At 38.9% G+C, this 14,961-nt stretch overlaps 1 protein-coding gene across 1 annotated transcript; it reads right to left on the reverse strand.

Moving 5' to 3' along the window:
- Window positions 1-5,413: 5,413 nt before the first annotated feature.
- On the reverse strand, window positions 5,414-13,062 carry LOC105233095 (gustatory receptor for sugar taste 64b). Its single transcript, XM_049457841.1, has 8 exons — window positions 13,014-13,062; window positions 10,913-11,104; window positions 8,063-8,260; window positions 7,808-7,968; window positions 7,572-7,694; window positions 6,336-6,490; window positions 6,095-6,260; window positions 5,414-5,805 (listed from the first exon to the last, which is right to left on the reverse strand). The coding sequence occupies exons 1-8, from the start codon at window positions 13,060-13,062 to the stop codon at window positions 5,452-5,454; spliced, it is 1,398 nt and encodes a 465-aa protein (XP_049313798.1). The 3' UTR covers window positions 5,414-5,451.
- Window positions 13,063-14,961: the final 1,899 nt, after the last annotated feature.

The following is a 14,961-nucleotide window of genomic DNA, read 5'->3' on the forward strand; positions in this document are numbered from 1 at the left end:
TCCTGACATCAAACAAACAGTCGTTGCACTCGCGACTTGGCTCCCACGTTCCACATCGCGGTTGCATTTGGCAAGAAGCTCGTTACGTGCTATCCTTCAATTTTTCTTATGTTGAATTTTGCCACTTGAACAATCGATAATTGATATTATTCTTAAACAGCATGGTAGCTTTAATTTATAGAATAGAAGTTGAAGAAATTGAGATTAATTTGAATTGGCTAATGACTAATTTTCTTAAATAGATAAGTCAAACTAAGTTAAAGGCTGTTTGGGTCAGAACAAATTAGGTCGAATCGAGATATCAGTTAAGAGCCGGAGGTGAATGAGTTGCCCGATGCTTTCAATAGGTACCAGTTCAGTAAAATTCCATCATCTCTTGAATTACAACAACACATTCTAAGCTTACAATGTAGCTGCAACGGAGCTTCGAGAGACATTGTACAAGCTTTGAAAATGGCACTATGTACGAGGTTTGACAATTAAGTAATGAGGACTGATTTTATTGCCGCGCTTGTGGTAAACCTGTGACCTTGAAATTCCCTTTCTCTTTTTAGGCATCCCTCCCCTCTCCATTGATATATGTACCATCGCTCTAGCTTGTTTAGTTCGCCTGCTGGCGTCAAGTTGAGTAGGACGTGTGTTTATAGTGTTCGTCACGAAAATGGAAAAGCGAAATCAAGAGTAAGGCGTCCGCGATAAAATTTTGCGCCAGATTGGCGAAACAGCTTCGGAAACCAAACGCCAAAGCTGACAATAGTTGTCTCCGCGCGCCCCCCGCCCCCCCCCCCCCCCCGAAAAAGCTCGCATGAGCAAGTCGAAGGTGAAAACGATGATTTTTTGCCTTTTTTGATAGCCGTGGAATCGTCCACAAAGAATTCGTTCCACCGGAAAAAACTATGAATCAAGTCTACTATTGCCAAGTACACGACAAGACTGCGAAAACGAGTCAACAGGGTGCGCCAGACATCGCTCGTAATTGGATCCTTCATCATAACAACGCGCCGTGCCACACCGCTCTCAGCGTGTTCCAGTATTAGGCCTCTAAAGGGATCGCCGTGTTGCAACAGCCGCCTTATTCGCCCAACATGTCACCCTGTGACTTTTTTTGTTTCCTAAAACAAAACCGGTGTCCAAAGGAACCCATTTTGAGTCGATTACGGACATCTAGGCGGCCGTGACGAGGGTACTTGGGAACATCCCAGACGCAGCGTTCCAGAAATGTTACGAAGCATGGAAAACGCGCTGGAATCGCTGTATAGCTGCCCAAGGAGAGTACTTTGAAGGGGATGGTAGAGTTGTAGAATAATTTTCAAATATACGGTTTTAATGGAATCAGTCTCATTACTTAATTGTCATACCTTGTAATATTACTAGCACGATGAGCACTTTCATTGGTGAGAGTTTTTTGGTTTGACACAAACTGAAGTGTGTTTAATATTAATACAATTAATCGTGCTGCCGTCCGATACTTTCTCACTTGGAAGATGACCCAACATGTTTTTCTATTTAATTAATTTTATTTAGAGACGTTTTAATTACATTTTAGTCCATTTTGTTTCGCCAAAATATACCAACGGAGGTATTGAAATTTAATTGCTTCGCAATAACCGCAAGTGCATCCGATCTATAAGCTGACTATCAAATTCAGGCTCAAATTAAGGACACATGACCACAATAATGTCGGTCTCACTAAAATTCTTAGTACTTAGAACTGAAATGTCATGAATGGAATTGAAATTGAAACTGCAAAAATGGCAAAACAAATAATGCCTCAGTTTGGATGTAAACAAATAACCATGAATGTGGTAAACAACAAATGCCCAAGCAAATTTGCTGCCGAATTCCAGAAATGTTCAACTTTCAGCCGGCAGTCGTTCATTCATAAAATGCCACGTTAGTTGTTTTTGTTATTGCAAGAAGCCAATTTATGCCGCAGACACGGAGCATAGCTCGAAGTCATACAATGCTCACACCAGAATGTAACAATCAAATTTGTGCAACACGTCGAATGAGCAACACGAAGACATACATATGCAGGCACATTGCATGGCTGCCCAACTTTTCAAAGTACGTGTTGGAAGTTATGCAGCTATGAAAGAGGTGGCCAAGATCAAATGGGGCCGTTTTAATTGATTTTAATACTTAAATATTAATTAAAATGGCAATTGTCATGCCAACAAATAATTTGTGAATTTTCGCTCTCTGAGCACCAATAAACTTCAAAGTTGTAATAGAAGTCATACAAAATATTGGAGCAGATTGAGAATACATACAGAAATTTATGAAATTTACAGGTCTTTACATCAAACAGAATAATGGCAAATATCGGTGCACTTAAAATCCGTGGTTTTAAATTAAACTTACAATTATGTGAATTAAAAGATGGTTACAGTTCCTCATTAAAATTATACTTTGTATTACTTGGAGAATTTGAGGCTACCTAAAAGGCGTTCATACGGATTAGTGAAATTTGCAGAAGCCTAATTTATTTATTGGGCAAACACCTCTTCATTCGACGAAAATTTCTTTCCAGAGCACATTCTTTTGAGGTCTGAGAACTGAAAATAGTCGCTAGCGGCCAGATCTGGAGAATACAATTGATGCGGCAGCAATTTTCATCACAATTCATAGATTTTTGCAACGTTTTCTATGATCTATGACACCGTGTATTGTCGGGGAAAAACACTACTTTTCCTTCAAATGCGGCCGTTTTTCGACGATTAAGGGATCGTCCCTTGGTGTGCGCTCCGAAAAATCACTGATTAAATAAATACGTTCATGACGAATACAAAATGATATGAAATGAATAATTTTTATTGGCTACCTTGAAAAGGAAGAACCATCAACAGTGACTGTTACATAGCGATATTAGTTCGTTTGCAGATTAAGGGGACGTCTCAGCGTGAAATTTTTCGAGAAATCGATTTTTTTATTGCATTATCGAATAATACGTATATACACTAAAATAAACATTCTTTCAAATTTTGAAATCGAAATGTCAAAATACCTTCCTTCGTCCCAGAAACCAGCAAGCACCTTACCTAGATTAAAAACCATCCATGCAACCTAAATTACAACAACTCTACAATTATATACCAAATGTTACTCATTGATTCAATTTAAATATAACTTTGTAAAATGCACTTTTCTCCTCGACGATTTTATTTGACTCTAGTTGTTCTGTGCAGGGGTTGCCGGGACAATTAATTCATGTCCGACTGATACTCTTGTCATGCTCTTGCATCAAATAACCATATACATACGTTTTCATACGGTAAGTAGCAACTTTTTCTGCTTCAAAAATTACGAAAAATTACCTGTCTTTGAATACGTAAAATTTTGGATACTGCGATTCTAACCCCGTTCAAAACAAACCCAGATATTAAACCTTCGCAGATTGGATTTCAATAGTTGCTTCCACTTAAGTTTCAATTACCAAACCCGTTGACGATAAGTCTCTTTATCACATCGACCCCGCCGCTTTGTTGTTCTTCAGACGAGTAATTGCTATTCGAACTTCTTCATGGTCGGAGAATGGAACATCTGTTCCATCGTCATCGATTGGGGAATCAGGTTCGCCTTCTCCTGGTATTATACTTTCACTGCCATTCAGCAGGCTGGAGAAGTGTTAACTCCATAATTTTAGTATGCTTTGGGCATCAGTCACTAGATCACCTCTGGAGGTTCTGCAAGAGTATGCTCCGGTCTTGAAACCTTCTCTTAGTCGCCGCATCTTTTCGTAGAACTTTCGAGCATTACCCCTGTCGACCAGCTTATCAAGCTCTTCGTACTCACGCATTTCGGCCTCTTTCTTTTTCCGTCTGCAAATGCGTCTCGCTTGCCTCTTCAACTCTCGGTGTCTATCCCATCCCGCACGTGTTGTGGTCGATCGTAACGTTGCGAGGTAGGCAGCCTGCTTTCTCTCCGCTGCGATACGGCAATCCGCATCGTACCAGCTGTTCTTTTGCATTTTTCGAAAAGCCCCTAGGTACCGAATATGTGGACCCCAGTATCTATAGTTGGCTTTTGACCGGAAATATCAGTAAATGTATGTGATACAATATATAGTTAAAATTTAGAGAGAATCTTTTCCTGATTATAGTATATCTAATATAAAGATATTGATATCAGCGGCCTCAACCCCCACGCCGTTAGTTCTGCTTTCTCCAGACTGAAGAAGGAAGCAAAGCAAATGGATCTGGCAGTGAACGAGGGCAAGACGAAATATCTCCTGTCACTGTCACGTTACTATTGACAGTCGTAACTTCGAAGTTGTAGATAATTTCGTCTATCTTGGAACCAGCATTAACAGCAAGAACAATGTCAGCCTGAATATCCAACGTAGGATAACTCTTGCCAATAGGTGCTACTTCGGACTGAGTAGGCAATTGAGAAGTAAAGTCCTCTCTCGACGAACAAAAACCAAACTCTATAAGTCACTCATAATTCCCGTCCTGCTATATGGTGCAGAGGCTTGGACGATGACAACAACCGATGAGTCGACGTTGCGAGTTTTCGAGAGAAAGGTTCTGCGAAAGATTTATGGTCCTTTGCGCGTTGGTTACGGCCAATATCGCATTCGATGAGATGTATGACATAGTTCAGCGGCTACTCGGGCTAGGTCGTATCGTCCGAATGGACGAAAACACTCCAGCTCTGAAAGTATTCGACGCAGTACCCGCCGGGAGAAGCAGAGGAAGAGGAAGACCTCCACTCCGTTGGAAAGACCAGGTGGAGAAGAACCTGGCTTCGCTTGGAATCTCCAATTGGCGCCACCTTGCGAAAAGAAGAAACGACTGGCACGCTGTTGTTAACTCGGCTATAATCGCGTAAGCGGTGTCTACGCCAATAAAGAAGAAGAATCACAGGTGACGAGTCATGGATCTTTGAGTTTGATCCCGAAAAGGCCAATGTAAAGCAGGCATTTGAGGGCGACTGGGGGTATCCAAGGAGCATTCCCCTCGGCTCTCAAGGCTATTTCAGAGAATGCCTTCCGTGACGATTTCAATGCTTGGAAATCGTGCTGGCAGCGCTATATCGACACAGAAGGAGCCTATTTTGAAAGCTTTTAAAGAATTGTAACGATTGGTTCAATAATTTTTTTTAAATCGACTCAGTACTATTACTTTCCGGACTACCTCTGTATCTCGACTCTATCAGTCTATCGGTCAGTAAGGAGGATGTCTTAATGGAACTTAGTGCACATATTTTTAGTTTTGAATTCGGGCCAAGGCCTTATAAATATAATAATAATCATTTTGCACACTTCTTTATGGATTAAGGTGGTAATTTTGATGTTTAGAAGAATTCTGCAAGAGACATTTCTATAAAAACTTCCACTAAAATTCTTTATTTGTTAAAGTGAAACATTATTTATCCCTTTATTTTTTACATACATTATTTTTTACGTACATACGCTCACGTTCTAATCAATACGCAGTTCATTTAAGTTCACTCATTTCCAGTTTCGTACTCAATCGGCCTGCAATAGCTCGTAACTTGCTGAATGGAGCCCTTGTTGATGACATCAGTAACCATCACCTCATAGGTAAAGATTGTGCCGGCCATCTGCAGGCAAGAAAACGTAAAAGAAATTATATTACAACACACGTATATTATATTTATGGTATATTTCAGTCGGTGAAAGGACAAAGGTTGCGCATACAGACAAAGATAAAGACAGGAATTATGTATTAGGTATATATATTGACTTGCCGCCAAAATTAGTTGTCGCGTAATGAAGAAGAAACCGCAGCCAGACCAAGCTGTTAAGTCGAAAGCCAACTGCTCGCTGAACCGTTGGGCCTGCAAAAGATTAGTGCATGGTGAATAAATGCCAAACCAACAAATAATTATTTACACAAACACACGTAAGTGCCTATGGGTATATGCAGACATATGTATATATGTGCATACATACATATATGGAAGTGAATGAAACTATCCAACTTGAATTATTGAGTGAGTTTACCAATAACAAAATAGCGCAAATGGCATGGAATCATGGTGTAAAGAAAGAAAAAGTAACATTGGCAAAAGCATTGACATTTATTATGATTTTAAATGACGCGTGGTGTTAACCGTATATGCCCACCTCCACACACCACGACGTGCTTGGTACGCTGCGCAGCGTACACAATATCCGCTTGCTGTAGTCATTAACAGAGGAGGCCATGAAAAGTGTAAGGATGGTGCGAAAGATGGCGAAAAACAAGGAATACCAGAAAGCAGTAACAGCAACCAGGTCAACGCCGATGTTTCTGTGAATGAAAAATTAAAAAAAAAACAGTAATGGCTTAATTTTTTATAGATAATGTAGGATGAAAGGTACGCACTGGAAACTATTGAACAGCTGAAAGCAGATAAAGTACATGTTATTACTGCATGCTAATAGTATCAGCGGCGCTATTTTGTCGTTAAGTAAACGCATAAGATGTATCAACTCGAGGAAATGTTCTCGTACTTCAGTCCAGAAGAGCATTGGTAAGGCCTACAATATATAAATTAAAAATTACTATTAATTGTTATAAATAAAGACACTGAGAAATAAAGTGTGATTAATTATTATAACTAAAAGAGAATATTAATTTTGATGAATAAGCAAAAACAAAAACAAGAAAAAACTTAAAAAAAAAACGTCACCTCGGCAAGAATGCCGCTATAATACCCTTCACAAGTGCATCCTGATCCTGATCGATCGACTTTATTTGATCGAGCAATGTGAATGTTATATAGTTATAGTTTTCAGATCTGAGCAAGTTCGAACAATGTAGCAATGTCTCTCATAAGAATCTATCCCACGATGATTTATCAAATAAACAAGTTTTCCATACAAGGTCTTCAGATGTATCAGTCTGTATGTATTTTTTTTATATACAGTAGTAGGAGGAAGCACCGAAAACCGGAATGTGGTACTAAACCTAACCTACTCTCATCTCATGTCTCTCCCAGAAGACCACTGCACAATTTATTACTACATGGGAGAGAAGAAGACATTTAAGTCTCTTCTATTGTACGGACTGACTACCGCCTAATCTATTGTAAATGTCTCGTATCACAATTAGAGCTGGCGCTTCGCTGACAACTTTCCATTTTACAGAGGACTCGCATAGAAATACAGTCAAATTTTCCACCGTGAGGTTACCTCCAAATGTGGTTTTCAGCTTTTCCCTAATAATTGAAAATCGACGGCAATAAAATACACGTCGGACAATATGAACTAAAATGACTAAGTCTAAAGCACCCATGGCCACTGAGTATTTGCGTTAAGTGGAAACCCATGTCCCCATGTTGTCTGACTATCCACGAATTTATAGTATGTCCGGAATCAGTCTGTGTGTCCACCGCCCTTTGCAAGAGGTTTACGACGTTGCTGTCACATTGCGATGCTTTTGATTCTCTCCTCTCTTTTTTGCTGTGTGTCTCTGATAAGTTGTAGATTCCCGATTTATAAGTGAAACTTTTCTCAGCTTGTCTAATAGTAAGTACCATCAGCTGTGGATTCTTATGGAATCAAGCAATTATTGTTATCGAGGCTAGATATACCATATTCGTTTTCGCTAAGTATTTACCTTGTTGTGCACCGATTCGATCCGTAGATGCAGTTGATGAAAACGTGATGCCAACCCCACGCTTACACAAATGATGAAGGCATCAGTAAATGACCTGGGGTAAGCCAAGGTTAAATTAATCCACTGTGAATGATAAAAGTTCGATTATACCGTTAGAAACTTGGCAAATATTATAAACATTTTAGATAAATTAGACAACACACTTTCATTTTGGTTAAAACTGCAATTGAACTCACCTCCACCACAGGCAAATACCAAAAGTTAAACGGTACAACTTTGCTTAAGTGTGGCCTTTCCCGTCTGTAGAGGCTTTCCCAGAAGGTGATGTTGTATTTGCATTGCGTGCGTTCTAAATTGCTTTTATGAAACGAATTAAACACAAGAAAACTGTGCTCCACTGAAATAAATGCCAAAACACACATAAAATTCACCTCAGAATAAAACTTATTTTTTTTTAGCGGAAACTTTTTCCTCGCCATCACTGTACCTACCCATGGCACTGAACATAACCAGACAGGTTAATGCGTAAATGCGTGCTTTCATATTATATGTCGCATATATACGATATGGCGGTCGCAGGAATATCTCTTCTGTGCGGCGCCAGGCTCGCATGATAAATGGCCACTTTATGGCCAAACGCCAAAAGTACACATGCTCCAGCATGCACACCACAAACAAAGATATTGTACCTGTCGTCATAAAAGATAAGCGTATTACAACAGAATTATGAGAAGAACATATGTGCATATACTCGTATATGTAACAGGGTGGCTCAATAATTATTTAGTCCGGAAAAGAAAAACGAAAATTTTAAAATATTTCCAATTAATTTTTCAGCATTACCGATTATAATCAACCCTGCGATTTTCCACCTTTTTCAAGTCATGTAAAAAATAAATTTTCTAGCTTCCTAAAATAGACGATAAAATCTACATCGGACTCAAATTTTGTACCGACCTCTTCACGTTTGAAAACACGGAGCCAAATTTTCCACTGTCATATACATAGTTCTCATAATCAGCCTAATTTGGCATGGTAGAGTCCTACGACTTGACAAGCTATCCAATAGGGGTAATGCTCGAAAATTTTACGAAAAAATACGGTGACTTACAGAAGATTTCAGCACCGGAGGGTAGTCTTATAGAACCCCCAGAGGTGAACTCTTGACTGATGGCCAGAGCATACCGAAATTTTGGAAGTAACTCTTCTGCAGCCTGCTGAATGGCAGTGAAAGCATAACACAAGGAGATAGTGAACTCGATTCCCCAATCGATGAAGATGGAATAGATGTTCCACTACCCGACTATGATGAAGTTCGAATAGCAATCATCCGCCTGAAGAAAAACGTAAACGAAAGTGGACAACAGCCGATGTGTTGCTGGCCGAGCTATTCAAGTACGGCGGCGAAGAACTGATAAGGAGCATGCATCAGCTTCTTTGTTGAATATGGCAGGACGAAAACATGCCCGAAAACTAGAATTAAGCTTTGTCCAATCCACAAAAAGCAAGGCCCCACAATCTGCGGCAACTATTGTTGGATAAACCCTCCAACATCGCATATAAGATTCTATCGAGCGTAGTGTATGAAGTGACTTAAGCTCACCGTCAACAGACTCATTAGACCTTGTCAGTGGGGCACAGACCTGTAGAATCTACAGTCTACCAAATTTGAATCAAGCGCCAAACCTTAGAAAAACCCCGTGATGGGAAGACCAACACATACCACCTCTTCTTCGATTTCAAAGCTGCTTTTGACAGTACGAAAAGCAACTGCCTTCATGCCGCTATGTCTAGATTTGATGTCCCCATAAAACTAATACGGCTGTGTAAACTGACGTTGAGCAAAAGCTCTGTCAAGATTGGGAAGAACCTCTCTGAACCAAACTCCCTATCATGCAACTTCTTTAATCTACTGCTGGAGATAACCGCGTAAACGGTGTCTATGCGAATAAAGAAGACAAGTCCTACGACCGTTGTAACCTTCTCTCGGAAATCGTTGTAGGTGACAATCTGAGTAGGTTCGCCATTGAAGCGTACTGCTCAACTGGTCCTAAGTTTCTGCTGTGTACCAGTGGATCCACATTTTCCTCACAGTTTCACTTTTTATCTGAAGTGAGCAATCCATCTCAGCTAGCTCGTTGAACGTCAATTGACAATCGGCCGACATATTATTGCATAACGCCATTTTTGGATCACCTTAAGTGACTTTTCAAAAATCAAAATGAGACTATGTTGAACTGGTTAAACCCATCGCCATCGATAACGAAAATTCCACAGCCAAGAGCTTTTTGACTTCACTGCACGTTTTTCCTACCAAAATCAAGAATCTAATCACCGATTGATATTGCATTTCTCCACTTTTATAAAATGTGGGAACACGATATTTTTAAAGGTTGTTAAAATAAAACTACGGAGGGATTCGTTCGGTTGAGTATTAGACAGTTATCGTCTAGGAGAAGCTGTTTCTAGGAGGGTACAATTTCTCCAGGTTTAAGGAACTGATTCGCCTCCCCCGTGACAAATTCCGTCTCCTCGTCGCGATTTACACAGGGCACTGTAGGCTCAGAAATACCTATTCAACATGGGCATAGTCTCCTGTGCTAACTGCCGGTTCTACGACCTGGAACAGGAACCACCAGCATACCTAATCCTGGATTGCACAGCAATCTGTGGAAAAAGGCTTAAGGCCCTGGATTCCATTTATATCAGCAGGGATAACATCACCTCAGTAGCACCCGGCAAACTCCTGGAACTATTCAGGCTCCTTAGACTCTGGGAAGACATGTGATATAGAAGAGGGCACAATAAACCCTAGGTCGCGGTGCATTACCTCATAATACTATCTATCTATATCCTGTTTATTCTGATACGGATATCGGTATGTTCCAGAGGCAGATAATGTATAAGATTTGTGCTTTAGCAACAGCGCTCAATTCATTCCAAGCTCAACCAATCTTAAGATAACATTATCGTAGTCTTCCAAATGAATACACCTCCTTCATTTTGGGAAACTAATTCTACGACGCCAAAGTAACTTCGGGGGATAATAATGATAAATGCTTTATACCTTTGGGAGATAATAAAGTCGATTGACAATAGAAATATCAATTTTCTCACACTTAATGAAATTTCTCAACCAGTCTAAGTTTATAGGTTAGATCGGTTACTTCCAGCACCACCTTCGTATGTTTCATAAAAATTTCATTTGACACAACCAATTGAAATATATATACATAAATTCTTGATATTTTAATAATACTTTGCTGAATAGAATTTCATGTTGTACTTTGATGAGTTTAATATAACCGATTTTCTTTTTAGTTTTTTATGCATCTACTTACCTGAATTGTGAAAATTTAAACCAAATTTGAACACCAAATATCCCACAGTGAAAAATTCCAGTGTATTTAAAAGCAATATAATCCCCGAATAAAGGGTATGTAGGCTAAACCAAGTATAATAGACTCGATGCACATCATTGGCCAATATGTTGGAGACGGGCAACAAACCGAAAAATTGCGATATGAAAACGACTGTAGAATATTTAAATAATAATAAATATATTGGAAGTTTTTTTATTTTTGTTGGAGGCAAATTAAATCTAACTAAAAGGTTTTAAATCAAATTTTAGATTATTTTCAAACAACTCGTGCTTTTAGAAATATCAAATTTCAGCAAAATGATACCATACCTGCTTCCATTAAACTTTAAAAATGATTCTTTGGAAGAAAATCATTGTTTAGGCAATATCTTCCTTCATTCACAAATAAATATGCAGATTCTCTGACTTTAATACTATCACTTAACAATGAAATAAACTTTTTGAATAAAAATGTGTTTTTTTTCTTTGACCTTATGGTCTAGATTAATGCACTTGCTGTAACGGTGCTCTAACATTTCCATACTTGTTGAAACTTCGAGGCCTTCAAAACATAATTTCATAATTGTTTAGGGTGTGTTTGGGCACATATTCTTTCTTGTGAAGTTGTGACGAACTAAAAATTTGACATAATAAGAAACCGTTTGTAGTTTGCAATCCAGGAAGAAGGCGAATTATCAGAAAGATATATTCGAAGCCTTATATGAAATACGCACTCCTCAGTACCTCATAAATATTGTTATGAGTTATTTTGAAAATAGAAGGCTGGTCTACGGCACCAACGAAGGCACCAAGAGCGACCCTATTTCAAGTTGAGTACCACAAGGTTCAGTATTAAGCCCTTTTTTATGGAATCTCGTGTATGTGGGGTGCTAAGACTACAACAACCAAAAAACGTTAAGCTAATCGCATATGCGGACGACCTTATAGTGGTAGCAGTAGCTAAAAAACTTGATGACCTCGAAGATAAATGTAATGAATGGACACCTGGATTTACATCTGACCCATATATTAAGCGATCATGGGTGCTTCAGAGGCTATCTATTCAAATTTCAAAATGACGTCAGTCTGTATTGTTCAATGTGTACGGAGGACACTTATTTGTCAGTCCTTCGATAAGTGGAAAGCTGGTCGCGAAGCTGGTCATGACTAATTTCGGACAGCAGAATAGGTGTCAGTCAGTCCGTGCTATAGAGGAGACGTAAAATGTCTTCTCACTCCCACGAACTAATGCCATATCTGGTGGTTCCGTGGACGAATCTTGAGTTGGGAGTAGGTTAGGTTTAGCGGATTAAAGCTTCACACTCCGGCTTTCGATGCTTCCCCCTACTATAAAAAAATGTGTTGAGTCGATTTCGTCTTGTTCGTCTGTCTATCTGTCTGTACTTATGGGAACTAGTCTCGCGGTTTTTGAGATATCGATCAGTCATGTACATATGTTCTTTTCTCTCAAAGAAGATACTAATTTCTTGAAACCGCTGATATCGAATCACTGTAAGATAAAACTGTAGCAACTAATCGATCAATATCAATACATATATAGGAAATTTTTTTCTTCACGAAATTTGGCAGAGATTATTATTCAAGACATCTCTGTAATCTCCGAGCAGATTATTCAGACCGGACCACTATAGCAAATAGCTGTCATTCAAACTGGCCCATCAAAATCTAGATAAAGATCTTGTTATATACTTTTATGCTATAAGCAATGTTTCTGGAAAAAGTATTCTAGCGCCGGTGCAGCTGAAGTTCACTTCCTTGTTTTTTTTTCCAGAATGCCAACTCTCACATCTCTTGTTCTAATATTGACATATGGCAGGAAATGTTCACCAGAAACTGTTGCTGGTGTGAACATTTTAGGCAAATTACATTTTCGTGCTAATATTTTCGGTAGTTATTTAAAAGTTGTGCAGACCCGAAAATTATTCACGACAAAGCTTTGCGAATTAGTTTTAAGCTTTGCAAATTGCATAAAATATAATATAAACCACCACATACACCACTTTACAAAGTAGCGCACTAAAGTGCACGCGCTTGTGCGACAACAGTAACATCGTACGTACCTTTGGAGACACAATTGTGGAATGTTTGATCCTCCAGCTGCTGCGACATTCCCGCTTTTACTGGCACTCACGCACGCACCAAAGACACGAAAGCAAATGCTACAATTACCGGCAAAAGTTTAAGCTTTTATCGCTGAACATAATCGCAGATATGTATTTGACAGCCATTTACTCAAGCCAGGCTATACTCTTAATACGTATTTATATTCGTATATGTATGTAAGTACATACTACTACTTGTTGACAAGGGCAATGTGCAAACAAAATTTGTTAAGTTGGCAAAATGTAAGGATTATACGAATGCGAATGGAAATTCATTTTCTACAAAAAAGTTATTTACAAAAAGTGATTTCAACTCGCATTTCAGATTAAAACACAACTGAATGAATCCCAGAATTAGTACTTCCACTTGGGTAAAATGTTTTTAAAAGTTCTTGTGTTGAGTTGGGTTTTAGATTATGTGACTAAGGTAAGTAAGCAAACCTTAAATTCTACATCTTACAAATCAGTTCGTGTTCACTCAGCGTACCACCAACTACAATTCTGGTAATAATCAAACTCAATAAAATCTTTAAAGATATCGTTCAAAATCTACAGATAAGTTAGGAGTGATATGAACCCTCAATCACACAGATGGATTGCCTGTATGTCGAATTTGTGATTGTAAGAAAAGAGAAATCGGAATCGGCTGGAAAACAGGATCAGCTTGTTTATTCTCATATCGTTATATTGATATGTGACTCTATTCTTGTGTCCATGTACTTTTCTTATCAATCTATAACGTTACAACCATAATTTTTGGCATACTTTTTTCATCACCATTTCCTTACGTTATGCCATTACTAGTGGCATAACCTTGGTTATGCTTATTAGAACCTAAGGATTATAAACGAAAAGCTCTATGTAGCACTAATATAAAGACTAACCAAAACCTAGAGCACCCTACTATAATAGTAGAAATTCAAATGCAAAATCCCGTTTAAAAGCACTTTCTATGGAAAGCTACAAAATTTCGTCGATATTAAAATTGCTTAGTTTTAGTCATTAATTTGCGTAAGAGATAATAAAACCAAAGGCCAGAAGGAGTTTCTGAAATGATAGTCGAGATATTATAATTGCGTGACGCATTATTATAACAGGTTATCCAGGTTTAGATCAATAGCCTTATTTTAGCAGGTCACGCGTGAGTCCTGTCGAGCTTTTATGTTATTTTTGTTCAGTACAGTTTGGCATTTCATCAAGGAAAGACTTACGTCTGAACAGCATTTGAAATTCATTCAACTTTAATACACAAATTCACGCTCTATAAAGGATATCTATCGCTCAACTTATGATCAACATAATCGGCCTACTGAGCGTACTATTCGTAACACCATCACCCGTCTTGACACCCAGCATTCATGCAGATGCAGACCCAGCAGATGCTATTCGGCCAAAAAACTACTACCAGCACGCAGTGAAGAATATACTTATCGTAGCCGCAGTTGAGAGTGTACACCAAAGCGCCGTTCGCACCAACTCGGGCTGTCGTATGGAATGACTTGGCTCCATTCTGGCTTAATGGGTATGTAAACAAGCAAAATTGCCACATTTGGGACGAAGAGCAACCTGAAGCGATTCAAGAGCTGTCATTTCATTCAGAAAAAAACACGGTTTGGTGCGGTTTGTAAGCCGGTGGAATCATCGGTCGACATTTCTTCAAAAATGATGCCGGTGAGAACGTAATCACGCCATTACAACCGACTATTTTATGCCTGAAATTAAACCTCGTGATTTTGGCGCATTTGATTTCAGCAAGATGGCGCCAGTTCCCACACATCGCATTCATCAATAGTTTTATGGAAAGAACATTTGGGTGAGCAGATAATGTCACGTTTTGAGCCGATCGAATGGATATCAAGATGGTATGACATCACACCGTTAGACTTAATCATGACTCCATAACGTT

The sequence above is a fragment of the Bactrocera dorsalis genome, chromosome 5 (assembly GCF_023373825.1).
Source record: "Bactrocera dorsalis isolate Fly_Bdor chromosome 5, ASM2337382v1, whole genome shotgun sequence".
Taxonomy (NCBI): Eukaryota; Metazoa; Arthropoda; class Insecta; order Diptera; family Tephritidae; genus Bactrocera; species Bactrocera dorsalis.

What these genes read in the sequence shown, in the direction of transcription:
- LOC105233095 (XM_049457841.1), bottom strand. Translation starts at nt 13,062, where the DNA reads ATGTCGCAGCAGCTGGAGGATCAAACATTCCACAATTGTGTCTCCAAA. An exon ending in CCACAATTGTGTCTCCAAAG is followed by an intron (nt 11,105 to 13,013) that starts GTACGTACGATG and finishes AATATTCTACAG; the next exon opens with TCGTTTTCATATCGCAATTT. An exon ending in GGTTATGTTCAGTGCCATGG is followed by an intron (nt 7,969 to 8,062) that starts GTAGGTACAGTG and finishes CATTTATTTCAG; the next exon opens with TGGAGCACAGTTTTCTTGTG.